The 24,696-nt window shown below is 57.0% G+C and overlaps 2 protein-coding genes across 3 annotated transcripts in view; both read left to right on the top strand.

Annotated features, from left to right (window-relative positions):
• Positions 1 to 16,158, top strand: part of DGKZ (diacylglycerol kinase zeta) — a 41,186-nt gene extending 25,028 nt beyond the window's left edge. The window contains exons 13-32 of one of the 2 annotated variants that reach the window (XM_061462253.1): positions 367 to 480; positions 890 to 1,030; positions 1,510 to 1,588; positions 1,892 to 1,947; positions 2,898 to 2,960; positions 3,167 to 3,240; positions 3,352 to 3,463; positions 3,765 to 3,964; positions 4,561 to 4,661; positions 4,785 to 4,864; positions 5,954 to 5,998; positions 6,287 to 6,356; positions 8,155 to 8,195; positions 8,766 to 8,956; positions 9,455 to 9,486; positions 10,234 to 10,274; positions 10,626 to 10,746; positions 11,235 to 11,271; positions 11,546 to 11,645; positions 13,980 to 16,158. In XM_061462253.1, the coding sequence (XP_061318237.1) occupies positions 367 to 480; positions 890 to 1,030; positions 1,510 to 1,588; positions 1,892 to 1,947; positions 2,898 to 2,960; positions 3,167 to 3,240; positions 3,352 to 3,463; positions 3,765 to 3,964; positions 4,561 to 4,661; positions 4,785 to 4,864; positions 5,954 to 5,998; positions 6,287 to 6,356; positions 8,155 to 8,195; positions 8,766 to 8,956; positions 9,455 to 9,486; positions 10,234 to 10,274; positions 10,626 to 10,746; positions 11,235 to 11,271; positions 11,546 to 11,645; positions 13,980 to 14,096 (1,815 nt within the window). In that variant the 3' untranslated portion in view covers positions 14,097 to 16,158. The remainder of the gene's footprint in view (positions 1 to 366; positions 481 to 889; positions 1,031 to 1,509; positions 1,589 to 1,891; positions 1,948 to 2,897; positions 2,961 to 3,166; positions 3,241 to 3,351; positions 3,464 to 3,764; positions 3,965 to 4,560; positions 4,662 to 4,784; positions 4,865 to 5,953; positions 5,999 to 6,286; positions 6,357 to 8,154; positions 8,196 to 8,765; positions 8,957 to 9,454; positions 9,487 to 10,233; positions 10,275 to 10,625; positions 10,747 to 11,234; positions 11,272 to 11,545; positions 11,646 to 13,979) is intronic. The other variant, XM_061462254.1, reaches the window with a different exon arrangement.
• A 3,179-nt stretch (positions 16,159 to 19,337) lies between these two features.
• MDK (midkine) lies at positions 19,338 to 24,407 on the top strand. The gene is made up of 5 exons (XM_061462247.1): positions 19,338 to 19,489; positions 22,739 to 22,822; positions 22,916 to 23,077; positions 23,154 to 23,315; positions 23,690 to 24,407. The coding sequence occupies exons 2-5, from the start codon at positions 22,744 to 22,746 to the stop codon at positions 23,713 to 23,715; spliced, it is 429 nt and encodes a 142-aa protein (XP_061318231.1). The 5' UTR covers positions 19,338 to 19,489; positions 22,739 to 22,743; the 3' UTR covers positions 23,716 to 24,407.
• The last annotated feature ends 289 nt before the right edge of the window (positions 24,408 to 24,696 follow it).

The following is a 24,696-nucleotide window of genomic DNA, read 5'->3' as shown; positions in this document are numbered from 1 at the left end:
CTGAGGTCTCCATGTAGCTTCTCTTCTCCAGGCTGAGCAGACCCAGCTTTCTCAGCCTGTCTTTGTATGGGAGGTGCTCCAGCCCCTGATCATCCTCATGGCCTCCTCTGGACTTGCTTCAGCAGCTCCATGCCTTCTAATGTTGGGGACACCAGAACTGCAGACAGTTTTGGGGGCCAGTTTCCTCATTGGGGTTACTGGCATCTCCCACAGCATCTGTTTGGAGCATTAAAGACACCAAATAGCTTCAGTGGGGGCTAAGGGGTCCCCATCTCTCCTCCTCTGCCATTGCTAGTGCTCTGAGGTGGGACTTGCCTGCCAGTCCCTGGAATAACCAACTGTTTCTTTGCACTCCTGCCCGAGCAGGTGGGCTGGATACTCTCCATTCTGGACCAGTTACGCCTCAACCCACCTCCTCCTGTGGCCATCCTACCTTTGGGGACGGGGAATGACTTGGCCCGGACAATGAACTGGGGTGGGGTAAGTGATGGGCGCAAGCGCCTGCTGTTGCTGTGGGGGATTGAGCGCTTCATCTCTAGTTCCAGACACATGGGTGGGAAATTGCATGGGCTGGGTGTTTTGACTTGCTCTAAATACAGACCAACAAAGAAGTGCCATTTGAATGTCACTGGTGTGACATTTGAATTATTCTGCATTAGATTATAATCTATTAGGACATTAACAAAAGCAATCATTATTTTAAACTTTGGGAGACTTTCAGAAGGAAGATGTATTGTTTTATATTTATAGTCCCACTTTGTGGTGCATTCAAGTAGAGTCAGTGTTTTCCACATCTTTTGTTCTGGGATGTCTTCCCAAAGCCCTCTGTCTTTGGGGACATCTCTGCAGGAGGCAGGTAGGAGACTTGCCAGGTTCTGTTTTTCACCAGGGTTACACGGATGAGCCTCTGTCCAAGATCCTGTCACACGTGGAAGATGGGAACATTGTGCAGCTCGATCGCTGGAACCTCCATGTGGAGCCGAACCCTGATGCAAACCCTGAGGAGAAGGATGAGACAGCTGCGGACAAGGTGGGACATCTCCTGTCCGTGTCTGTTCCTTGAGCGGGGGTCTGCATTCCTCTTTCTCCCACTGGTTCAGGCAGCCTTAGCACCTGGGGCTACAGCATTGGGTTGGTCTTTCCCTCTCCTTGCTCCAGTTCCACTCCTCTCCTCATGACTGACCCACATCACACACAGTGAGGCACATGGAGATCAGCACTATCTGTCCACCAGAGGTTTTATAACCACAGCTTGCATCAGGTGTAAACCCAGTCCCTCTGAGATGGTTTCTTTAGTAGAAACACATGACTGCAGAGTGTGTCTTCTTATCCCTAGGAGCCAGGGGCTTATCTGTCATCTCAGGCTTATGTCCTCTGTATTTTCCTGGGGAAGGCAAATGGGCTCCCTCAGCCTCATGAGCACCATGCATGGCTCTGCAGTAGCCTGACCTTGTCTTTGCTATGGCCACACACTGGCAGCCTCATCCTTATCCCTCCTTTCCATTTCAGCTCCCCTTGGATGTCTTTAATAACTACTTCAGCCTCGGCTTTGATGCACGGGTGACGCTGGAATTCCATGAATCCCGAGGTACAGAGGGGTGGCAGGGCTTGGGCAGGGTCTGTGGTGGGGGGGATGCCCCAGAGATGGGCCTGTGAAGCATCCCTTAGGAAAGTGACCCAGAGGATTGCCCCAGGGACAGGGCTGGAGGAGGAGCAAACCTGAGAAGCAAGTGGAGGCTGCAGAGGGGGACGAGGGGTGCCTGCATGGGAAGGGAGCTGAGGGGCTGCCTTCTGGCCGAGGCTGGCTGGAGAGCTGTGTCTGGGGAGAGCTGGCAAGTGAAACATTTCCATGTGCAGGCCGATGACCTGGGTTTCTTTCTCCTTTCCCTAGAGGCCAACCCAGAGAAGTTCAACAGCCGGTTTCGGAATAAAATGTTCTATGCTGGGGTGAGTGTGTGGAGGAGAGCTGCCTTCACAGCAGCCATAGCATCAGCTGGAGCACAGGCACGGCCCTGCCTCCTGTCCGCATTCTAAACTCGCTCATCTGAGTTACACAAGGCTTCACGTGCGCCCAAGCTGAGGCCCCCAAAGCTGGAGAAAGGCTGGAGCCTGGGAGCGGCAGCTCCTCGTTGGCTGTGAGCACTGCTGGCAATACAACTTGCTCTCTGTCCTATGGTGCTGTTGCTGTCTTGATCTCCTGCCACTATTGTTCTTGTTCTCCGGCTCACGGATGGTCACCCAGGCAAGACCTCCCTGGAGCTGTGGGGAGCCAGGCTGTCCTCCCTGCAGAGGAACAGGAAGCCTTTCCATAGAGTCCACTGACTACTTTAGTATTCTGTTTTATACCTTGGGCCAGTTACGGCTCTCTGGCTAATTATGCCACCCTTCTGTATCTCACCTGTAGAGCTCTGCCTCAGTGTTGTCTTTGTTGGGCAATATAATTCCTTACCCAGGTGGCAGTATGATGGGCATTTGAGCAGTTCTAAAGGCCAAGTGCTGCTCTGTACCATCTCACATCTCCTGTTTGTGCCTCCCCTCCTCTCTATGCAGTTAAACCCAAAGGGGACCCCGGGATCTGTGTAACAGAGGACACAACTGTCTCTCCTGTATCTCTAGATGGGGCCACATCAGCTCTGTTTTATGGTACTTCATTACAGCTTGAGACTGAATTTGTCTGTGACTCAGGTCTGTCACTGGAGGAAACCCACCTTGCCAGCTCTTCCCTAAAGCCAGGGCTGAGCTGGCAAAGGAATCATAGGGCATGTTGCTGAAGGTGCCCCGTAGTTTTTGGTAGGCAAAATAGCAAGTGGAATAGATCAGGTTGTTTTCAGCTGAGGTCTGAAGGTCGGTGGCATTTCAGGGAACGTGGGCACTAACACTCTCTCTTGCCTTGGCAGACAGCCTTCTCTGACTTCCTCACTGGGAGCTCCAAAGATTTGGCAAAGCACGTCAAGCTGGTTGTAAGTGCACAGGGTGCTCTGGGCCCGGGAGGGGCATCAGCTGTGGAGGTATGAGGCACACTGAGTATCTCAGGGTTGGGAAAGGATGTATTTCTGCGAGCATCAGCTTCCCGTGGCTTGGAGAACAGTCACTGTAGGGAGCAGAGGGGCTAGGGAAGGCCAGCATCCCCTTTACAGCAGTCTGAATGGCCCTGTGTTGTCTCCAGTGCGATGGGACAGACCTGACCTCCAAGATCCAAGAGCTGAAGCCCCAGTGCCTGGTTTTCCTGAACATCCCCAGGTGAGCAGCCACAGGACCTGCCCTCGTGTGCTGGGCTCCTCATCCCCATGTCATATATCCTTGCCTGGATTTAGGGTGCCTATCCATGCATCACTCACTGTCCCTTCACAGGTACTGTGCTGGCACCATGCCCTGGGGCAACCCTGGGGAGCACCACGACTTCGAGCCACAGCGCCATGACGATGGCTGCATTGAAGTTATTGGCTTCACCATGACATCTCTGGTGAGTTGGTGCTGTTGCTGGTTGTAGCTGGCAACCAGGGGAGCAACTGGTCCCATTGACTGGGCATCTGCCAGCCCAACAGCCCCACAGGTACTCTCCTGAGCAGTTGGGGTGGCCTGTGTGACGGTGCTCTCTGAGTTTTAGGTGACGTGCTGTCATCCTCCGGTCTCCTTGGGTCCCTTCCCACTGAGATCAGGCCTGAGACCCTCAGACTTTGGGTCACTTGCAGCATCTGACAATGTGTGCTCCCCCCATCCACGCCTCAGTCCATGCCCTGCTCTCACTCTGGACCCTTTCACAGGCTGCCTTGCAGGTCGGTGGCCATGGGGAGCGGCTGTATCAGTGCCGGCAGGTGGTTCTTACCACGTCCAAGGCCATCCCCATGCAGGTAGATGGGGAGCCCTGCAAGCTGGCCGCTTCCTGCATCCACATCTCCCTGCGCAACCAAGCCAACATGGTGCAGAAGACCAAGAGGCGCAACTCCATGCCTCTGCTCAATGAGTAAGCTCCAAGATCAATCTGCCACCTCCTCTCCATGGAAGGATGGGGACAGGGGATCTGGGACTCATCCATCACTCCCAGAGACATTTCGATCCTCTCTCAAGGGCCTGGGAAGGAATCAGGTCACAGAAGTATGGCCAGAACCTTTGTCTGGGGCGTACAAGGATGCTCTTCATCAGGGACTGTAGTGACAGGACAAGGGGTGATGGGTTTAAACTTAAAAAGGGGAAGTTCAGATTAGATATAAGGAAGTTCTTTACTGTGAGGGTGCTGAGGCACTGGCACAGGCTGCCCAAAGAAGTGAATGCCCCATCCATGGCAGTGTTCAAGGCCAGGTTGGACAGGGCCTTGGGCAACGTGGTCTAGTGTGAGGTGTCCCCCACACAGCCCATGGCAGGGGTTTGGAGCTGGATGATCTTAGGGTTCTTTCCAACTCTCTTTTATGATTGTGTTGGAGAAGCTGCTGGTGCCAGCCTCCCCACTCTAATCTGTGCACAAGACTGTGCTCTTGCCTGTTTTGGAGGGGTGAGTGGGATAAGGAGAAACAGGGCTACCACTTCCTGATCCCCTCCCTTTCCCTTCCACCCTGCACACAGCCAGCAGCCAGTGCCCGAGCGCTTGCGGATCCGGGTGAGCCGAATCAGCATGCGTGACTATGAGGCACTGCATTACGACAAGGAAAAGCTCAAGGAAGCCTGTGAGTGACCAACTGAGTGACCAGGGGATGGGATCCACAGCCCCTGAGTCTGGCAGTGCCCTCAGCTAAGCTGTGGGAGGTGTCGGTGCTGCTCCCTGACTTGTGTCTCTGCCTGTCGTGCAGCCGTGCCGCTGGGAATCATCGTGGTTCCAGGAGACAGCGACCTGGAATTGTGCCGGACCCAAATCGAGAGGTTGCAGGAGGTGAGCTTCTGCATGGGAAGTGGTCAAGGATGGATGCTGAGGGTGGATGGGTTTGGGGAAGGGATTTCTAGGCTTCCTTGACCTGCACACATCAACACATAGGCTCCTGCTTGTGGTAACAGGTCATGGTTTGCCTTCACCATGTGGTGGCAGCAGGATCGCAAGCTGGATGGGTTGTTGCTCCCTGCTCTCTGGCAGCTTCTTCCTCAGCGTTGCTCCTCTGGCCTTGTTCTCCCGGCCCAGAGTGTCAGTGGCCCAGAAAATGAAGGGCCAGCAGAAAAAGCCAGCACACGTCCTATGGATGCCTTCAGCCCCCGGGGGTTTGGGGAGGCCTTTCCTCTGTCCCTTGGTTTGCTGTGCTGTGTTCCTTCAGCCCTCTGCAGGCTCCCTGCTTCCTGGCATGGCTCTGCCCTCCCCAGGTGCCTGGATTAGGTTTGTCCCCTCTCCAGATCTTTATATTTGCAAATACTTTTGTGCTCCTGCCAATGTGCTAATGCGTGTCCATGACTGGACATGGGCTGTGTAAGCCTTGTTCCTGGTGAGCAGTGCCTTCTGAGCTCACAGCGTGCCTCCTGGTGCTGCACTGTCAGTCTGATTTTCTCCCAGCAGACTGAAGGGACCTTGCTCAGTGCCCAGTTACCTGGCTCTTGTGCCTTAGGGGATCCCATCCAGCATGTACATGGCATCCTGTGTGCCCAGATTGGCACACTGGCATCTGCCTGCTCTGCATGTCTGTTCCCTGCTTGCCTAGTGCCCAGGCACTGGTGAGAGCATGCAGGCAGGCACATGGCTAGCAGCTCCCAGGCTCAGAGGGTGATTCTTTCTTGTGGTGTCAACTTGGTAGACTTATGCCTCTAAAGCCTCCTAAAGGTGTGCGCTGAGGCTGGTGTTCCTCAGGCACCTCATGGTTTACCTGTTCTCTCTTCTGGGCTCTCTGCTTTGGCCTCAAAGCAGGGCAGGGAGCAGGGACCTTGGCCAGGCGGTGTATAAAGCCAGATATGGCAGCACAGTAAGCAGCTCCAGTGGGCTGAGAGGGGATGGGGGGCCACCCAGACAAACTCTGTAATGGCACATCTTGCCTTTCTGCAGGATTTCCCTCCCCAGCTCTCTGCTTTAGAGCGCCTGCTCTTTCAGGTGTGTATGGCCTTGCTCTGTCCCCAAGGCCCATCTGTCATGTCCACTGTGCCAGTCTTGTGGGCTCATTGTGGCGCATCTTGCTCCAGGGAGCTGCTGTGTGTCAGCTCCAAAATGTCCCATGCTGCTCCCCATGGCTGCATGCTGTTCCTGTCTGTGTCAAGTTCCCCTTGCCATCCAAGTGCCTGTGGTCTTCCATGTCTTCAGGGATCTCCCAGAGTAGGAGGGATGCTCTGGGGATTGATGGCAAGGCCAAGAGACACTTTATTATCTCTTTTTGTTATGCAGGAGGGAGATGGAGCCAAACCAAAGACACTGTCATCCCAGAAGCTGTCACCCAAGTGGTGCTTCCTGGACTGTGAGTATCATCCTCCCCTGGATGTGCTGACAGCGTGCTAGTGGGGTCCTTCAGTCTGCCTCCTGGGAGAGAGGGGACAGAGATCCATGGGGCAGCAAAGACACAAGGGTTATTGATGTGTTAGAAACCATGAAAACACATATGAATGTGATCACATAGGAATTTGGGCTTCTTCCCCTGAAAAGGTGATGGGATCAATAGCCCAACTGAAGTGCATCTACACCAATGCACACAGCATGGGCGACAAACAGGAAGAGCTGGAAGCCATTGTGCAGCAGGAAAACTGACATTTGCCATCACAGAAACATGGTGGCATGACTTCACAGCTGAGGTGCTGCAGTGAATGGCTATGAACTCTTCAGAAGGGATAGACAGTGAAGGAAAGGCAATGGGATAGCACTGTAAGGTAGTGTTTTGATTATCTAGAGCTTAATGATGGTAATGATAGGGTCGAGTGTTTATGGGTAAGAATCAGGGGGAAGGCCAACAGGGCAGGTGTCATGGTGGGAGTCAGAGTTCCCAACCGGAATGAAGAGGCAGACAATATGTTCTGTCAACAGCTGGGAGAATCACAATTGCTAGCCCAGGGAAGTGGTTGTCGCCACCATACCTGGTGATGAGGCATTTAAAAGCTGTGTAGACATGGCACTTAGGGACATGGTTTAGTGATGGATGTGGCACTGCTAGGTTAGTGCTTGGACTTGATGGTCTTAAAGGTCTTTTGCAACCTAACAATTTATGGTTCTATGAATTCGGGGGGTGATGGGACAGACCCTTAGTGACAAGCCACTGAGAGCCATCCGAGGCTTAGGACTTAGGGATGTATTAGTGTCCAAGTGCTGCAGAGCTTTGGCCCCCATGCCATGTCTCTGGCTGCTGACTGCAAGTGGAGCAAGCGGCATCTGTTGGTGTCCTGCCCACACAGCCAAAGGCATCTTGGCTGCATGTGCCTGCAGGGCTGCTGGGGTTGCTCTCCTGTGTCATGCAGGCAGGGGGCCCCCTGCTCCAGCAGACTGCAGCAAGGCTCACCAGGAGCATCCCAGTGATACGGGCATCAGGCTCCTCGCTGGGCTCCAGCTGCTTCTTCTCCCCTCCATCAAAATATCTCCTCTCCTTTTGCCTTCACTCACCAAGAGGCTCCAGAGCTCTCCCTCTATACCTGGAAGGTGACTGAGGAATCACTGCTGGTGGCATTTCATCTCCCTGACTTCCCAGTAGCAGGGCTTAGAGAACAGCAGAGCACAGCCATGGGTTGCAAAGTGAGCGTGGGAAGTCCCATGCTATGCAGAGAGGTTACACCTTCTCCCTCTGGAATTCCAGCCCTGCACATGGGGTTGATGGTGCTGTTGCTCCAGGTGTCCCTAGCAGGACTGCTATACCAGGACTGTTTTCCATCCTCCTGCCATTCCCACAGCAGCAGGTTCTGGCTCAGGAAGGTATGTCAGGAAAGAGGCCAGAGCCTCATTTAGGGCAAAGGGATGCACTCACTCAGGCTGCTGCCAGCAACAGGCTGCTCTGAAGCTCTCCTGCTGTCTTTGGGAGAAAGGCCTTGGATCTACAGGTGGTGGCAAGCTTTGTGCCTGGCAGTCACAAGCACTGACATGGCCTCATGGTGATCCATGGGACCTCATTCAGTCAAGTCAGTGGGAGGCTGAGCTCCCTCTTCTCCCAGCCCTGCTGTGCCCTCAGTGCATGCTACAAAACAGCTGAGCAGTTCACTAGCACTCAGTGGTGGAAATGGCTGTCTCCTCATCTCACACCAAGAATCACCCTGTCTCTCTCTGTCCCTATTTTACAGCAACCACAGCAGATCGGTTCTACAGGATAGACCGTGCACAAGTGAGTGCAGCCTCATCTACCATCGTCCCCTCAGCATCTACTGGGAAGGTGCTTGGGTGCCCCACATTCATGCAGACTGAAAGGCTTAGCCTTGGAGACACACAGGTTTCACACCCTTGCCCTGTGGCATCCCCCGAGGGGTGGTGTGATGAGCCTGGACCAGGACCAGCCCCAGCACCTCCAGGTTCCCGTGGAAAAGGGAGGAAGTGTGGGTAGGAGCACAGAGACTTGGGTTGGAAGCTGTCTGCAGGGCCCTACAGCAGAGCAGGTAAGGAATAGCCAAGCAGCAAGGCTGGCCAAGGCACCCACTGACTAGGGTCGTCTTAACCAGCATTAAATAATGATCTGGAGAGGAGAACATGGAGATGAGGTGTATGGGTCATCTGCTAAGTTGGCAGGATATAGGAAGCCTGAAAAGGACAAGGAGGCTTCCCAGGCACAGGTCCCAGGGCTCCTCAAGCCACCATCACTCTGCTACAAGTGTCTGGGCTACAGGGCATGGGATGTGAGGGGATGGAGCTATGCAGAAGTAGGTCCTGCTTCTGAGGAGGGCTGGCTTCTGTCTTTCAGGAGCACCTCAACTACGTGACAGAGATCTCTCAGGATGAGCTCTATGTGCTGGACCCAGAGCTAGTGATCACCCAGACTGTGGGGACCTCTCCTGCCATGCCTGACCTCGTTGACTTGTCTGCTGCACCCACTGGGGACCATTTTACATTCCCTCCCTCTTCCTCTTCTCCACCCTCCTCTCCTGCCCCCAGGTGAGTCTGGAAGGGGGGTCGTGGACCTCAGGAAGGATGAGCAATGATGGGAGAGCCGGTTGGCTTTACAGCATTGATCCCTGGGCCATATTACAGGGGGGCTCCCTGGAAGCAAGCAGGAATTCAGTGCTGAGTTAAACCAAGGAGTGAGATGCCATCCTGTCTTCCCTGCTCCTCTGCCAGTGCTGCTGGAAGGTGGCTCCAGTGCCTGGTGGAGCAAAGGGCATGGGTGATTCTGAGCCCAACTGGGGCCACCCTTGGGTATGGGTGAGCAACAGGACTGGGAGCAGCAGCAGCAGAAATGGGAGTGGGGATGGGGAAAAATCAGGAAAGGAGCAGATGACATGGCCAAAGAGCAGCAAAATCTCTTGCCCTGCCTCTTGTCCTTCCTGCTCGAGTACTGTCATGGGCAGGCTCCTCCACAGCCGTCCTTCTACCTATCCATGCCTGCTGCCGGGACTGGCAGGATTAGTTACACCATTTCCTCTTCCCTTCCAGGGCCGAGGCTGAGTGCTGCCTCCCACACCAAGGTGAGTGCTGTCCCACCCCTCCCAGGTCACACTGTTTTGGGTCCCCAGCATATGGGTTTTGGCTGTCCTTTCCCTGGTGTGCAGCAGGAGCCCTGCTACCTGCATGTTAGGTGGGAGCATGGAGCCCTGCAGGTAGGTGTCCCCGGAGGTGGCAGGAGTGACCTGACAGTGATTTGTGGAGCAGCCCGGCCAGGCGCCTTCCTGGCTCCTCCATGTGGGAAGCGGCATGGCAAGGGGTTAATCCCCCACCTGCAGAGCTGAGCGCTGAGGGCTTGGTTGGGGGCTGTCTCTGCCAGGGGCTGGCTGGGGCTGGGGAGGTGGGAACACAAGGTCAGGGGCCTCACCAAGCTGAGCAAATGGAAAGAGTTTCCTGGAGCTTGAGCGGAGCCCAGTGCCTGGAAGTGTGAGTGAGTCATGGGTGAGAGGCGTCTCGGCTGCTGGCTGACATCCAGGAGGTCTGCTCCCCGCTTCCATCACAAGTCATCCTGCCCTTAGGCAGAGACTGCTTCCCTCCTGGGGCTGGGGTCCAGCTGTGCCCCCAGCTACGTGGTGTCTCCTTCCTTCCCCTGTTTGTCCCTTATGTGCCTGAAGTTGTAGGAGCCGTGTAAAACCAGTCTGATCAAGAGGTTAGCACCTGAGGGTACACCTCATGTGCACCCTCATCTGTCTTCTCCTCTGGTGCCTAACCCTTGGCTCCAAAATTAAAGCTTCACTTTTCTGACCGCAGCCCATCTTCCTTCTTTGCAGATGACCTGATAGAAGCTGCCAAGAGTGGCAACTTCAGCAAGGTAGGTGCTCCTGCTGCCTCTGCAAGGAGCAGCCAGGGCTGGCTCTGGCCAGTCTCCCTGTGGCCTGCTTGGCTATGGGCAGCCCTGTCAGCCATGCAGTGATTGCTGTGGAGCAGCTCCTGTTGAGGGCCTTCCTCCAGGAGTGGTGGCTGGAAACCAGGCAGACTGCTAGCAAGAAGCCCTGTTCCTCTCCTGGGGGACATGGAAGGAAAGAATTTGGTGTCATGGCTGAGCTGAACAAAGCTCCCTGCCAGGCCCTGAATAGCCACAGAACCTGCTGGGCATCCTGGGGACATGATACCAGGGCTTGGGGCAAAGCAACTCATCCCAAGCAATCTGTCAATCCTGTAGTTCCAAGAGCTGCACCGGGCTGGAAGGGACCTGATGGTGAGAGACTCCTCGGGCCAGACTGTCCTCCACCATGCTGTCAAATCAGGGAGCAAGGACATTGTCAAGTACATCATCGAGAATGGTGAGCTGGGGCCAGAGTACCATCCCTAGCACAGGAGAAAAGAATTCCCAACCCTCTGCTCAGATGGATTCTCCTGGGCTTAGATCCCTTCCCTCTGGGTTTGCCACATCATCCTTCTGACATGTGGGCTTTCCCTGGCGTCTCTCTGCCAGCAGTGGGGTGCTCCTATGGCTGTCGCTGCACCCTGGCAGGGACCAGCATGTCTCTGGGAAGCATTTCTCAGTGTCCTGCTCCTGCCTTCAGGGCAGCTGCCCTGTTGCTTTTGGGAGCTCCCACTGAAATAGGAGCTGCTTTATTTTTGTATAGATATTTCTCTGTACTGAGTCCAGCGCAACTCTTCTTCCTTGGGCTCAGATGCTGCTTTGGAACCAGGACCTATGCAGGCAGCATGGATATAACAGCCCATATGGAAAGATGCAGAATGTACTGGGGAGTAGGTGGTGCCCCACAGTTGGGTCTCACTCACCTTGTGGTTTTTCTCTCCACAGCCCCTTCAGAAATCCTTGATGCCACAGAGGAGGAGAAGTAAGTTGCTGGCTGACTTGTGTTACCTGTTGGCCGGACCCTATGCAAGGTCATCTGTGCATTTACCAGCTGCCATCACTCTCATTCCCAGCCATGGCTCCCAGTCCACTTTGGACTGAGCATCCCTGAGTAGCACCCCATCCCCTACTTGGACAAGCACACAACCACCATCAGCTCCTGCTGCTCTGAATTGCTGTCCCTTGCTGCCACACGCACACGCTGCTTGTCCCCGTTTGGGGGGGACATCTCACATCTCCTGCTTTCTCCTCCCCAGCGGTGAAACCTGCTTGCACCAGGCTGCAGCCTTACGCCAGCGCACTATCTGCCACTACATCGTGGAGGCTGGGGCCTCGCTCATGAAGACGGACCTGCAGGTGATGGTGGGAGGGATGGCAGTGGGGCGCACTGGGGGCTGGCAGGAGAGCAGAGCAAGGTGCTTTGGGTGGTGTCTGCCAACCAGAGGGGAGCTGACGTAGAATCTTAGAGTGGTTTGAGTTGGGAAGGACCTTAAGATCATCCAGTTCCTGCCCCCTGCCAGGAACAGGGATGACTCATGCTAGACCATGCCGCCCAAGGCTCTGTCCAACCTGGCCTGGAGCACTACCAGGGATGGAGCATTCACAACTTCTTTGGGCAACCCATTCCAGTGCCTCACCACACTCACAGTAAAGAATTTCTTCCTTATATCTAGCCTGAGTTTCCCCTGTTAGTTTGAATCCATTGCCCCTTGTTTTATCACTACAGTCCCTAATGAAGAGTCCCTCCCCAGCATCCTTGTAGGCCCCCTTCAGATACTGGAGGCTGCTCTGAGGTCACTGCACAGGTTCTCTTCTCCAGGCCCAGCTTTCTCAGCCTGTCTCCATGCGGGAGGTGCACCCACCCCTGCTCATCCTCATGAACACACGAGGATGCACATGAAGCACCCGTGCTTGCCCAGCTGCAGAGGGGTTAAATCCCTCTCCTCCCTGCGCTCCTCTCCCTGTTGTTTTATTAAATTAGAAGCGAGGGGCTGGAATGTCTCATCCCTGTCTCCCCCTTCCCACCCTCCGGGGTCACAGCGAGGACACTCTCGCTGCACGCTCCCTCCCAGCTGCAGGGCTCCCCCCGCTCTCCCCCGCTGGGATGGGGGCACTGGGAGCTCCTCTCAGCGGGTGAAGCTGGCTCCGAGTTAACCAGGACGTGCCTTGGTGTCAGGGAGTTGTGCCAGCCCCAGCAGAGGAGACTCAAAAAGGGGGCTTGAGGCTGCGTTTTGGTACAGGAGGTTCCCAGCACTGGCATGCAGCAGAGGGGACAGAGTTGTATTTGTCTGGCAGAGGCTCACAGTGATGGGGTGTAGTGGAGGAGATGTAGAACAAGCCAAGAAGGTGCAATCTCTGGGTCTGGGCACAGGGTAGGAGCCCAGCTGAGAGACCAGTGGAGCTTGGGGCTACTTCAGACAATGCACAGCCGTTGCCAGCTGCCAGGGAGGTGCTGAGCAGACAATCTCTGGCTCCCCATCACTCCTCCTCGGTCCTGGCTAAGGCCTGGGCCTCGCACAGCACCCAGAGTGGGGCTGGTCTGGCTGGCAGCTGAACCAGCATAGCCCCTCTCTGCCCCCAGCCCCTTCATCTGCTGAAGGAGAGGAGCAGCCCCCAACCTGCCAGCGCAACAAGGAGTCCTGTCCAGGCATGATGCTGCCGCGGGGAATGGGCTTGCACGTGCCTGTGCTTATGCATGTCGGGGTTTGTGGCTGCCTGGGGACCCCTCTGTGCTGCTGCACTGACCTGAATGGGCTGAGGGTCACAGCCTGCACAGGCAGGAGCCCACCGCACATCAGGGTCACAGCCTGATCTGTGGCATCAGACCTGTAGCAGGGGTTTGGAGCAGGCTGATCCCCCTCCCTGCAGTGGGAAGGGGAGCCAGGTCTTATCGGTTATCGTGCCTCAGCCTGGCTGGGCAGAGGGGCCCGGGCAGCTCCGGTTTCAGGCTGCGAGCAAGCAGTGTTGTAGAACAGAAGAGATCAGTTCCTCCTCTGTTTTTCCCCCCTGCTTCATTAAATGAACGCTTGCGTTGAGGAGCAGTGGGGAGGAGGCAAAAGAACGGGTTCCTTAGTGCATCGCACCTCTCCAGTTGCTCACGGGTGTGCTTTTATCCACGGCTACATCCATGGATGCTGGCTCCGCGTGTCTGACCATTGTTCCCATCCCGGATGGCCCAGCACCCCAGTGCTGTGCACCAGGGGACGAGCCGGGCAGGCTGGGTGTCCCTTGCAGGGCCGGTTTTCAATGGCAGCGGCGGAGCGCCAGGTCTCTGCGGCACAGCAGAGCCCCGGCAGTTGGCGAGGAGGAGCAAGGGGGAGGGAAGGGGGAGAGGAGCCGGAGCTGGGAGCTGTTAACAGATTGGCTTTTTATGGAGTGCGGGAGTTCATTAGTGGACACAGTCCAGATGGCTGCAATAAGCTGGTGAAACGTGATCCTCCGCCGGGAGCCGCAGCGCTAGCCAGGCAGCGAGAGGAGAGGGGGGTTGGTATTCCCGGGCATTCCCCAGACATACCCCTCATTCCTCGCCCTCTCCCGCCCGCCTCCTTAGTGCTGGGGAAGAGCATGCATTCACCTTGGCTGTGGGCTCTGCAGCCACCTCTTTGGTTGGGGTGTAGGAGCACCTTTGGGTGCTGAGGCATCATTTAGGCAGTGCTTGGTACTCTGACATCTTCTGCCTCCTCTGTGCAGGGAGACACCCCCAAGCACCGTGCTGAGAAAGCCAATGACCCCGACTTAGCTGCCTACCTCGAGAACCGACAGCACTACCAGATGATCCAGCGGGAGGACCAGGAGACTGCTGTGTAGTGCTCAGTGTGCCTTAGCCCAGGCCAGCTCGGGCAGGACGAGAAGAGGACAATGCTAACTGGCAGAGCTGTGAGTCTGGCCCAGCCCTCCCTATGTGTCAACCTGGTCCCCAGAGGAGATGGAGACAGCAGAGCTCTGTCCCAGCCTGGGCTGGGACTCTTGTTTATGAGGACAGTGGGTATTTGGGACTTGAATCCTGGTTCTTTGTGTGTGTCACCCTTCATCCTTCGTCCCTGCTCTGGATGGGTTTCATCCCGTAGCCCTGTTGGGCTAGGTCAGGATGATGGTCCTGGTCACCCTTTGTGCGCAGGAGTGATCCTGATACCCCCTCTGCAGGCTCCTACCTATGATCCTTGTGGGATATTATTGCTTGCCCCTTCTCCCGGCTGGCAGTGCCCTCCTTTAGATGCTTGGCTAGGTCCATGTCCTGTTCCTCCTCTCCTGTCTGGCACAGCTGCAGGAGGCTTAGGCTTTATGGGCAGACAGCAGAGACCATGAGCCTCAGACTTTACCCCAAGGGAAGCACCCTTGCTGCCCCTGCCTCCAGCTCCCTCCTGTTGGTTTGGGGCTGCCCTGGGTCTCTTGTGTTGCCCTACCAGGGCCTTCTGCAGCAGGAGGCCTGTCCCTTGTGCACCCAGCCTTTCCACAGAGTATCATCAGGAAGCAGGGCAGCCACTGTCCTCATGGTTGCCTTTAGTGCTGTGCTTGGCCTGGGCAGTGGCTGTGGTGGAGCGTGTTTTATTTCCCAAATCCCAATTTGGATTTGGCTGCCCTCCCTGCTTGAGATGTTGCACTGGGGTGGAGGGGCAGTGATGGGGTCAGTGCCACTCAGGGATTCCTTCCGTGCCCCCCAGTCTGGCAACTCGCACCCTCTGAGTTTTGACTCCTGCCATCCTGTAAACAGGGTGCAGGGCTTTGCAGGGAACACTTGGGAGCTCTCCCAGCCCAGACACAAGCTCCCTGGGCAAACACCAGCTCACCCTCTCCAGATTTAACAGAAAGAGGGATTTGGATGCATAGAAAGCATCAGGGCTCCCAGCACTGAGTCACACCTGCAGTGGGATGGCATTTCACCTACCAGGGGCAAGAGGCACCATGACCCATCTCCCCTGCAGATGCTGTGGGTGCTGAGCATCCACAGAGGCATCAAGCCAGCCCTTCAGCAAGGATTTCACAGAACTGACAGTCTCTGGGACCAGAAGGTGTCAGCAGAGGAGGAAAGCTGGTGGCTCTGGGCCTTGCAGACCTGCTTGGCACCAAGGGGTGAGCAGTGGTTGTGGTGCTCACAACTCGGGTCTCAGGAGAGGAGGATGCTGCTGTTGGGGTCTGTGTGGCCCCACCTGCACTATGCCCACTAGTGGCACCGTTTGAACCCCTCTTAATACTAATACCAACAAAAGGCATGAGGATACCACAGAGAACCAGGACACCCTTCAGGCTTTTTGGCTGAGGGGCAGAGTTCACTTGAAGGATGGCAGTTGCTGTGATGGGGAGAGAGGCATAGAGCAGTGCAGAGTGCCAGGGGCTGGCAACTGTTAACCATAGCATCCCAATGTGATCAGAGCCGGGATGCTCCAGCAGCACCCGGAGTTCCCATCAGCACTGCTCACAGGACACAGACAAGGCACTGTCATCTTCTCAGAGGTCCAGACCACTGCCCCCCAGCCGGGACACCCAGAGGCGTTTACAGCCCCAGCTTCCCCTTTCCTCTCCAGTTTTGTATCTTCCCTTAGAGTTTTTGTACAGGTAGTTAAGAGACACACTGTTCCCCTCCCCTGGCCCCTCCGTGCCGAGTTGCTGTGCAATTCCAAGCCTGGCTTGTGTTGTGGCTAAAGGCGGAGGGGGTGTTGGTTGCCCTGCCTGCTGAGGGCAGGGGTTCTGTGCAATACCTGGGTCTGTGTTTCCTAGATGCTGTTGTAGGACTGTATTTTTGTATCTCTGCGAGGGTGCCGGCTCCAGCAGGCTCAGGGCCTGGCACAAGCCTGCGTTCCCATCGCTTTTTGACTTGGATTGTTTGGATGTTGTTGTTTCTTGCTGTTGAAATAAAGAGATGGATGTTTTAGTTCCCATCTCCTGCTGCATCCGCAAGAATGCAGTGGGTGCTTCATCAGTGACACCCCACGCAGAGCAAACAATGCTGTACCCCAAAGCCTCTACTCCCTTCCAAACTGGGGGTACCCTTAGGAGATCCCTGCTGGGCCAGGTCCTCGCCTGCTTCCTTGCACAGCATCCCCATGGGATGGTCGCTGGATACAGGGCTTTTGTCCTGACGGACCTTCTCCCCCATCCTGTGGCATACATTGATAGTCAGTGTACTATGGAACAGGGAAAAAGCTCACCACCATCCCAAGTGATCCAGAAAAGCCTGGAAGTGTGTGAGGAGCTGGGAGCCTGCTGTTGCTACACAGCTTGGGTTCCTCCCCTGGGCTGGGAGGCAGCATTCCCAGCGGCAGGCCTGCCCTTTGCAGCAAAGCTCTCAGTGGGTGCTACAGCTGCATCCAACCTCTGGATTTCAGAACCCTTTTGTCAGCCTTTATTTGTGGTGAGCTGTGCCCAGCCATGCTGGGGATAAACCTGCTGGGGGGCTCTTGTTCATTCCCAGCTCCAGAGGGGAGCCCTGTGGTCCTGCCCGCAGTGCTGAGCACTGAGGGCTGGCAGTATCCCCATTGCTCCACTCTCAGATTACAAAAGCAGGGGATTAGGGACACTTCCAGCCCCCGACTCCTATGGATGACTGCAGCCAACACCACCTCTCCTACAGCGTTTCCTTTATAAAAGGGAGTCAATCACTCTGGCTGGTGCGGGAGCAGAGGCGCACACGGTGGCTGATGGGGAGCTACACTCGTACCTTAAGCTCGGATTCCTGAGGGCAGCTTGGCAGCCTGCCTGCTGCTCCGGCTGCCCCCTCTCCACCCGGAGCAGCAGCCTCCTTCCCCTGCTGTCCCTTCCACCCCCTGCACCTCCCTTTCATCAGCTTCAGCCTTTCAGCTCCTGCCCAGCGCTCACAGTGGGGGCCTGCGGCGGGTGTCAGGCACACCAAATTGTCCTGGCCCCGCTGGGCTGCTGCCCAGGAACTGGTGTACGTGCGACTGAGAGGGGGGGCCCTCTCCGCTTCAGTGCCCAGACCCCGTTGTGTTGGCTCTTGGCCCGTGTCTCAGCGGAGAGGACCATCAGTAACCATGGCAGTGAGTGCTTTCCGGCTGCCCCTGTGTCAGATGTGTGGTGGGGGAGAGAAGCAGCCCCAGGATGGGATCGCTGTGATGAGGGGTGTTGGGAAAGGGGCGGTACCTGCCGGGGAGAGCGCTGCCCTTCTCCCTGAATGCCTCAGCATCGCCTCTTTCAGCCAGGTGTCCCAGGACTGTCTGGCTTCCCGTGGGATGGAAACGCATCTGGGAGTGTATGGAGTGTACACATGGAGGATGGGAAAGGTGCAAGCCCAGCCCCAGTAAACGGAGCTGGGATGACAGCAGTTGGCCCTGTTAATGATTACCTGCCCCTCGCCTGCCTCTGCAAGTCTGAACAAGGCAAAAGTGTGCTGTCCGCCTCATGCGCAGCTTGTCCCCGTGCACTAGCAGTGCCCCAAGGACCAGGCTTTGCCTGGAGGTGGAAAATGTGGAGCTGACATGCCATGAATTATCTTGTGATGGTTTGAGAGGTAAAAAGCTTAAATTAAGCCATGGCAGGGAAAGGCACCTGGGTTGGTCACGCTCCCTCCTTCCTCTTTCTGTCGGTATGAGGCCCCTTTCTGCAAACACAGCTTTCTGCTGCTTGTTTGAGCTGGGGAAGGAGCCGTTCCCCCCTCCATCCCTCAGAAAGAGCGCAAAGGAACCAAGCACAACCCCTGCAGAGAGCAATGTGCACCAATGCATCTCTGCACTCCAATGCAGCCAGCACCTATGTCCTGCTCCCCAGCCTGGGGAGGCAACAGGAGGAGAATGGGAATGGATGGAGATGAAGGAAAGAGGGAAAGTCTACACAGGGCTTCCCCATACCTTGTGCTGCTCTGCACTGGGGACCGCAGCGGGGTCTCTGGCTCCTGCCCAGGGTGGTGGAAAAAAAGCAGCAGCATTCGCCCCATACCTATCCCACAGCTCCACGAGGCCCTGCTTTGCTCATCACAACCCCGTAACTCAGACTTGCAAACCTGATGCTACTGAACCCCAGCCAAAAGCAGCACACCTGGGCTTCTTTTTGACCCTGAAGTTTGTCTCAGCAGCTTGCTTCAGCTTTGGTTTAAAGGCCCAGCGATGGGGCTACTGGCTTTGCTACCCATCCAGGATCCACTTCTGCACCCTGTGCAGCCCAGCATGTCCAAAGCCCGCAACACCCACTGCTGTGTGTACATCATGCAGGGGACACGACATGACCCCGTGGTTGCCAGCCCTCCTCAAAACCTCTGCAGATGTCTAGGAAACTTCCAGCACGGTGTGAGTTAAATGCGGGAATCTCTTGGAAAGCAATTCCTGGTTGTGAAGCAGCTCATAAAAACCAGCCCCCACCCCACCTGTGGCTGCCCTGCTCTCAGCAGCCTCCTTCCAGTGTGAGGGGTGGAAAAATGGCTCTGTTCCCCACCACAGCCCCATTCTTCTGCCACAGCACTCATCTTTCTGGCTGGTAACTCCAGGAGAGAGTTGGCTTGCTCCCTGCTTCTCCTCACCTAAGAAAATGGGGGGGAAGAGGGGAAGGGAGCAGTTACATCTGCAAGGTCCTTTCATCCCCAACCAGCCTGATCCCGTGCTGCTGGATGGACCAAGGGCAGCAGCACGGCTGAGCTGGGGACTAGCAGGTCACCAGGGATGGGGCTGTGGATGCACTGGACCAGCATGAAAGTGATGCACTGCTTTGGGTGCTGAGCTGGTACCTGCTCTCACAGGGGGCATTGGAGCAAACAAGGGTGAAAAGGGCAGAAGGACCATCAATGCCTGTGGCTTTGATGGGGAGGGAGGGGAGGCATCCACGGAGCTGGTGGAGACACGGGGTGGTTCCCTTCACTCCACCCAGCCCCGGGAGCGCCCCGGTGGGTGTCCCTGCTCTGCTGCTCCTCTTGCACCCCTCCAGCCACCCGGTGATGCTGGGGACCCCGCCGCGGGTGCGGGCTGGAGACAAACACAAGGGGAAGGTAAACCGGGGCCGGGGGACACGGGACGTGAGCCCCACACTCACCGGCTGAGCAGGGCCGGCCCAGCCCCCCGGGGCCGCCCCTCCGCCGGCCTTTTGTGCCTCATGTGCAAGAGGAGGAGCTTGCGGGAAGTTTTGGGCTAAAAAATCACCTTTTTGCTGCCAGCCGAGCCCGACGTCAGGGGCCGCTGTGCGCTGCGCGGGGGCTCCGCACGCGGCCGCCACACAAAGGCAGCAGCTCCGCACCGCGCAAAGCTCCGCACATCGCACCGCAGGTGAGTGTGGGCACCCCGGCTGCGCGGGGTCCGACCCTCACCCCAAGCCCCCGCGCCCGCCCGACGCCACGGGGATGGGCGCCTCCGGTTAAGGCGAGCGGCGACCTCCGGCTCCGTTCCCCGGGGTAGAAATCCATGAGAAAGGGTTCCCGGGTGGGGAAAAAGGGATTTGCCGGGGTGTGGGATATGGTTCTGGCTGGGGAGGATTTGGGGCAGGAGTCCCGGGGTACCAGGAAAGTGGCTGGAGGCGCAGGAAGGAGTTTTGGATTGAAGCAGGACTCCTGGAGAGCAGGCAGTGGCCTGGGATAGCAGCCCTCACCCTTGAGGGTACCCCACATCCATTGGGAGAGGGCTCAGGTGGTGGGAGATGCCCCTGCCGGAGCCCGGGGAGCCCGTCGGGGGGAAGGGTCTGTACGGGGTTCAGGGCACAGCGCCTGCCCCAGCGCGCACAGGCAGAACGCAGAGCAAGCCCCTTTCCCCTGGAGCATCTCCCCAGCACCTCCCGTTCATGCTAACGCCTTGGCTCAGGGGGAGAAGCTCAGACTCCCCTCCCCTCGCAGGAGGGAAGTTCCTGCTGTTGGGGCACTGGGTACCCCGACTCATGGTCTCCCCGAGAGCTGGGTCTCTGTCAGAGCCAGCTGGAAGAGGGGCTGCCAAAGGACTGCCTGCATAGCAATGGCCCCTCTCCATAGAGAGCATAGGGGCAGCAGCGAGGGGACAGGATGGTGTGGCCCCTGCTAAGAGAAAGACTTGCAACGGCACAGCCTGGCCCTGAGCAGTGTCCGGAGAGGGGTCCAGGCTCTCCCATTACAGTGATGGGCATTTGGGACCTGCTTCAGCATTGCCAGTCGATCTCTTTTTCTATATAGAGGTGATCCTAGGTTATTCAAACCCAGGGCAGGTAGAGGAGGGGAGTGGGAAAGGGAAATGGGGACTGCCATGGTGTGGCCAGGCTCCAGGCTGCTCCGCTTGTGCAGCCTATTCCTGGGAGAGGCCAAGGCAGTGTGAGAACTTGCCAGGATCTGCAGGAGAGGAGCCAGGGCCCCGCAGGGATGCGGGAGGAGCTGGGCTGTGTGAACATGCCTGAAGGCGCTGGCAGCCTGGCCAGGAACAGCTCTTTTTCCACCAGCAAAGAGGGGATAAGGCTGTTTGTTTGGAAAACCAGTTGGAAAACTGCACTCCTTATAAATGCTTTAGGGTGAGCTCAGGGTCCCTGCAAACCTTTGCCTGTGGAACATGAGCTGGGCAGAGACAGGGAGCAAAACCAGCAGTGCCTGGGGTTGGAGCTGGGCTGTCCCTCAGAGCCCCCATTCCCACATCCCAGTGTACACATAGGCAGGGCCCCACGGTATCTATGCTGGTACCCAGGGATGAGCTGCATCCACAGGACCTGAGCTGGAAGGCACTGGGCGTGGAGGTGGGTGCATCCTTGCTCTGCAGCAAAGGATGGAAGAAGTTTACAGAGCACCTGAAATTAGGGATGCTGTGATTAGTGCGGGTGTCAGACATGCTGCCTCATACAAGCTGCTGCAGGATGTGGGACAGGAGTGCCCCTAACTCAGCTCAGCCCCAGCCTTGCAGTCTGCAGGTGAGCTCTTGCCCCCTTGGAAGGCAGCAGGGTGGGAAGAGGCTGAGCCATGTCGTGCTCAGCAGGACGGCTCCGGGCCCGGCTGGGCGAGGGGGAAGGCAGCTCTCACCCCCTCTGCTGTGCCTTCAGCCAGCCGGGCTGTGTAATTCCCTGTGACAGTTCAATGCAGAGCCAAGCGGCAGCTTCACCGCGGCCCATGCATGAAAGGTGAGTGCGCTGGAGCCTGAATAATGTGGGGAGCTCCAGCTCACTGCCTGGGGAGCCTGGGGGCAGGGAGCTGACCCCAGCTTCTTCCCTGCGCTCATGTCCCCTGGGGCACATGGTGCAGCCTGACTTCTGCAGCCTGGTCCCACCAAGCACATCACGGAGCCAGGGCACGTATGATGAATTTGCTGCTGTAAGATAATGGATGTCATTGCAAAGGCTCTAGGGGAGCAGGGAAGAGGTCACCAGACTTGATTCACTGGCCCTACACGTCTGCACTCCTGTTGGGAGCAAGAGCTGGGACCCCAGGGCTGGCAGCAGTGGCCTGCAGGTGCTCCTGGTGGGAGCCAGAGGGGAGCCGTCCTCTGGCCCAAGGACAGAGCTCCAGGAGCTGCATCCTTGCATGTGTGCACCCTCATCCTCGTCCTGCACACGGCTGCACACATGCAACACACACAGCCCCCTGCATGCACGGGTGCTGTGCTGCCAGCTGCGGTGCCAGCAGTGGGCGCAGCGCTCCCACTCCATCTCTCCACCCAGCTCTAACACTGTGAGGACTTAGACCTTTGGTGTTTAACCTGCTGGTTCAGCTCTCAGACCCTCACGGCAGCAGGTTGGGGTTTCCTGGGCTTTCTTCTTCCCTCCTTGGATTCCTTAGGAGAAAGGTACTATGGCAGTGGTGCTCTCCTGGCACCGGGGCTCGTTGGTGTGGGGTGGCAGCCTGTTGAGTGCTGGGTAAAGGACCCAGGGAGGAAGGCGGTTGTGTGGGGATCCCCATGGAGAGCATTTCAGCCATAGAGGGCAATGTGGGGCTCCAGGAATGGGAACAAGCTCCCAGCTCAGCAGCTCCCTGGCTGGAGGCAGTTGCAGAGATAGATACACAACTGTGAAGATGCTCCGAGGGCTGGAGCACCTCTTCCGTGGAGCCAGGCTGAGAGAGCTGGGCTGGTTCAGCCTGGAGAAGAGAAGGCTCCTTAAGGGGAGACCTGAGAGCAGCTCCAGTGCCTGAAGGGGCTACAGGAAATGCGGAGAAGGGCTTTTTACAGGGGCCTGTAGGGACAGAACAAGGGAATGGCTTTAACCTGCCAGAGATCAGACAGCAAGAAGCTCTTCCCTGTGAGGGTGCTGATCCTCTGGCACAGGGTGCCCAGAAAAGCTGTGGCTGCCCCATCCCTGGCAGTGTTCAAGACCGGGTTGGATGGGGCTTGGAGCACCCTGCTCTAGTGGAAGGTGTCCCTGCCCAGGGCAGGGGGTTTAGAACTAGATGATCCTTAAGGTTCCTTCCAATCCAAACCATTCCATGGTAAATAGTACACATGGTCTAATGGGTGGAAGCAAGCAGAGCATGGGGTTGTACACGTGTATACATGGAGGCAGCTGCCATGCAGGCTGCCTGCAGCCCGCTGTACCCCTTCACTGCCACATTGCACCCCAACCCCTCCAATCCCTCTCCCCAGGCAGGATGCAGGTCCGGAGCCTCCTCCTCCTCCTGGCACTGATGCTGCTGGCTGCCACCACCGAGGCCGGCAAGAACAAGAAAGGTGAGGGGCAGCGGGGGGCTGGTGTCATGGGGGCCACCCTGGGACACGCTGCCGTGTCCCTGCAGCGAGCACCCGCCCTGTCTCCCCCCACAGAGAAGGTGAAGAAGGATGTGTCCAAGTGCGAGGACTGGCGCTGGGGACCCTGCGTCCCCAACAGCAAGGACTGCGGGCTGGGCTATCGCGAGGGGACGTGCAAGGACGAGAGCAAGAAGCTCAAGTGCAAGATCCCCTGCAACTGGAAGAAGAAGTTTGGAGGTGGGTGCGTGGGACCGCCCTGGGCACGCTCACACCGGGTCCTGTTTGACTCTGACACCTCTCTCCTCTCTTCCAGCCGACTGCAAGTACAAGTTTGAGAGCTGGGGCGGGTGTAGTGCTCAGACGGGTGTGAAGACTCGCTCTGGCATCCTGAAGAAAGCCCTGTACAATGCCCAGTGTGAGGAGATCGTCTACGTGACCAAGCCCTGCTCGTCCAAGATTAAGTCGAAGACCAAAGGTGAGCCCCCACCGCTCCTGTCCCCGGAATGGTCCTGCTGGGACCACAGGCCAGGGCTCTCCAGGGGTAGCATAGCCCATTGGGCTGGGGGTGTGTGGGATCATGCAGGATGCTCTGCCCCGTGCATCAGCACATGTGACATCCTCAAAGTCCAGCTGCTGGCTGGATGGGATGCAGGTGCTGCTAGGAAAACCCCTGGTCCCACCACAAGTCACTGTTGGCTTCGGTGGGACAGGGATCTCACCCTCTCCTCAGTGGGGCTTTGCATGGCGGGGGGAGGCTGCCTGCAGGGCTGCGCTGTCACAGCAGCACTCAGGAGAGCAGTGAGCTGCCAGCAGGCACTAACTCTTGTTTCCTGTGCTTCTTGGATGCAGCAAAGAAGGGCAAGGGGAAGGACTAGAGCGGGAAGCCAGCATCCTCATCGGCCCCTCGACAAGGTGCCTACAGGGCTGGACACCCAGCTGCAGCCAGCCCACGCTCCAGTCTTCCTCCTCCTCCTCTTCTCCTCCTTCCCATGACCTCCTCTTTCACTGAGATGCCTTGTTTTGATCACTAGTGTTGTAGAGAGCAAACCCACCCACCCCACAGGAGTGGCTGCCCCTCTGCTGGTGCCATCCCATTCGGCTTTTCTCAGCTGATGTTGATGTTAACTGGGATGCGCCCGGAGAGCTGGGATGGGAACACACATCTTTTCACCCTCTGGCACAAATGAGGCCTAGAGCGCATCCTTTGGCACCCAGGAGCCTCCTCGCTTCTCCACTGGATACCAGTGCAGGAGGGAAGGGCTGGGGATGCCCAAGTTATCCCATCACTCATGGCCCTCACTCACATGAGGACTGCTCTTGGCTCAGGGTGGCTTCTTCCCACATTCCTTCAGCCAGGGCACAACTTCCCTGCAGCAGCTGGGGAAAGCAAAGCCACTGTCCCAAGAACTCCCGCATCCCTGTTCTCCATCACCTAAAACCTTGTGTATCCATACCAGGGCTGTGGCCCCTCTTGCCTCAATGCACTACCACCAGCGCTGGGTGGGAACTCTCATTCTTTTGGAAAACGGGGCTTGTTTTCTTTTCCAATAAAAACCTTTTACAAGAAGTATCAGAACCCAGCGGTCATCCCCACAAGGTGCTGCTGGGCTGGAAACCCAGCACAGCAAACCTCAGCTCTGTCAATGCCACCGGGACCAGCAGTGAAGTCCCTGTGCCCGTGGCTTGGGTGCCACACACACATGGTCCTGGAGAAGGCACACGGTCAGACGTTATGGCCTTGTCTCAACCACTTAGAGATATCCCCACTCCATCTCAGCATTAAGGATGGGGCTGCCAACCATGCACCGCAGGAGATGTCACCAGTGGGTGACATTGGGAAGGCTCAACCAGGTAAC

This window comes from Pezoporus flaviventris, unplaced genomic scaffold (genome assembly GCF_033815535.1).
Source record: "Pezoporus flaviventris isolate CSIRO_AGI_PZ_B2104156 unplaced genomic scaffold, CSIRO_AGI_Pfla_v1 ptg000035l, whole genome shotgun sequence".
Classification (NCBI taxonomy): Eukaryota; Metazoa; Chordata; class Aves; order Psittaciformes; family Psittacidae; genus Pezoporus; species Pezoporus flaviventris.
This window is presented reverse-complemented; position numbering and strand designations above follow the sequence as displayed.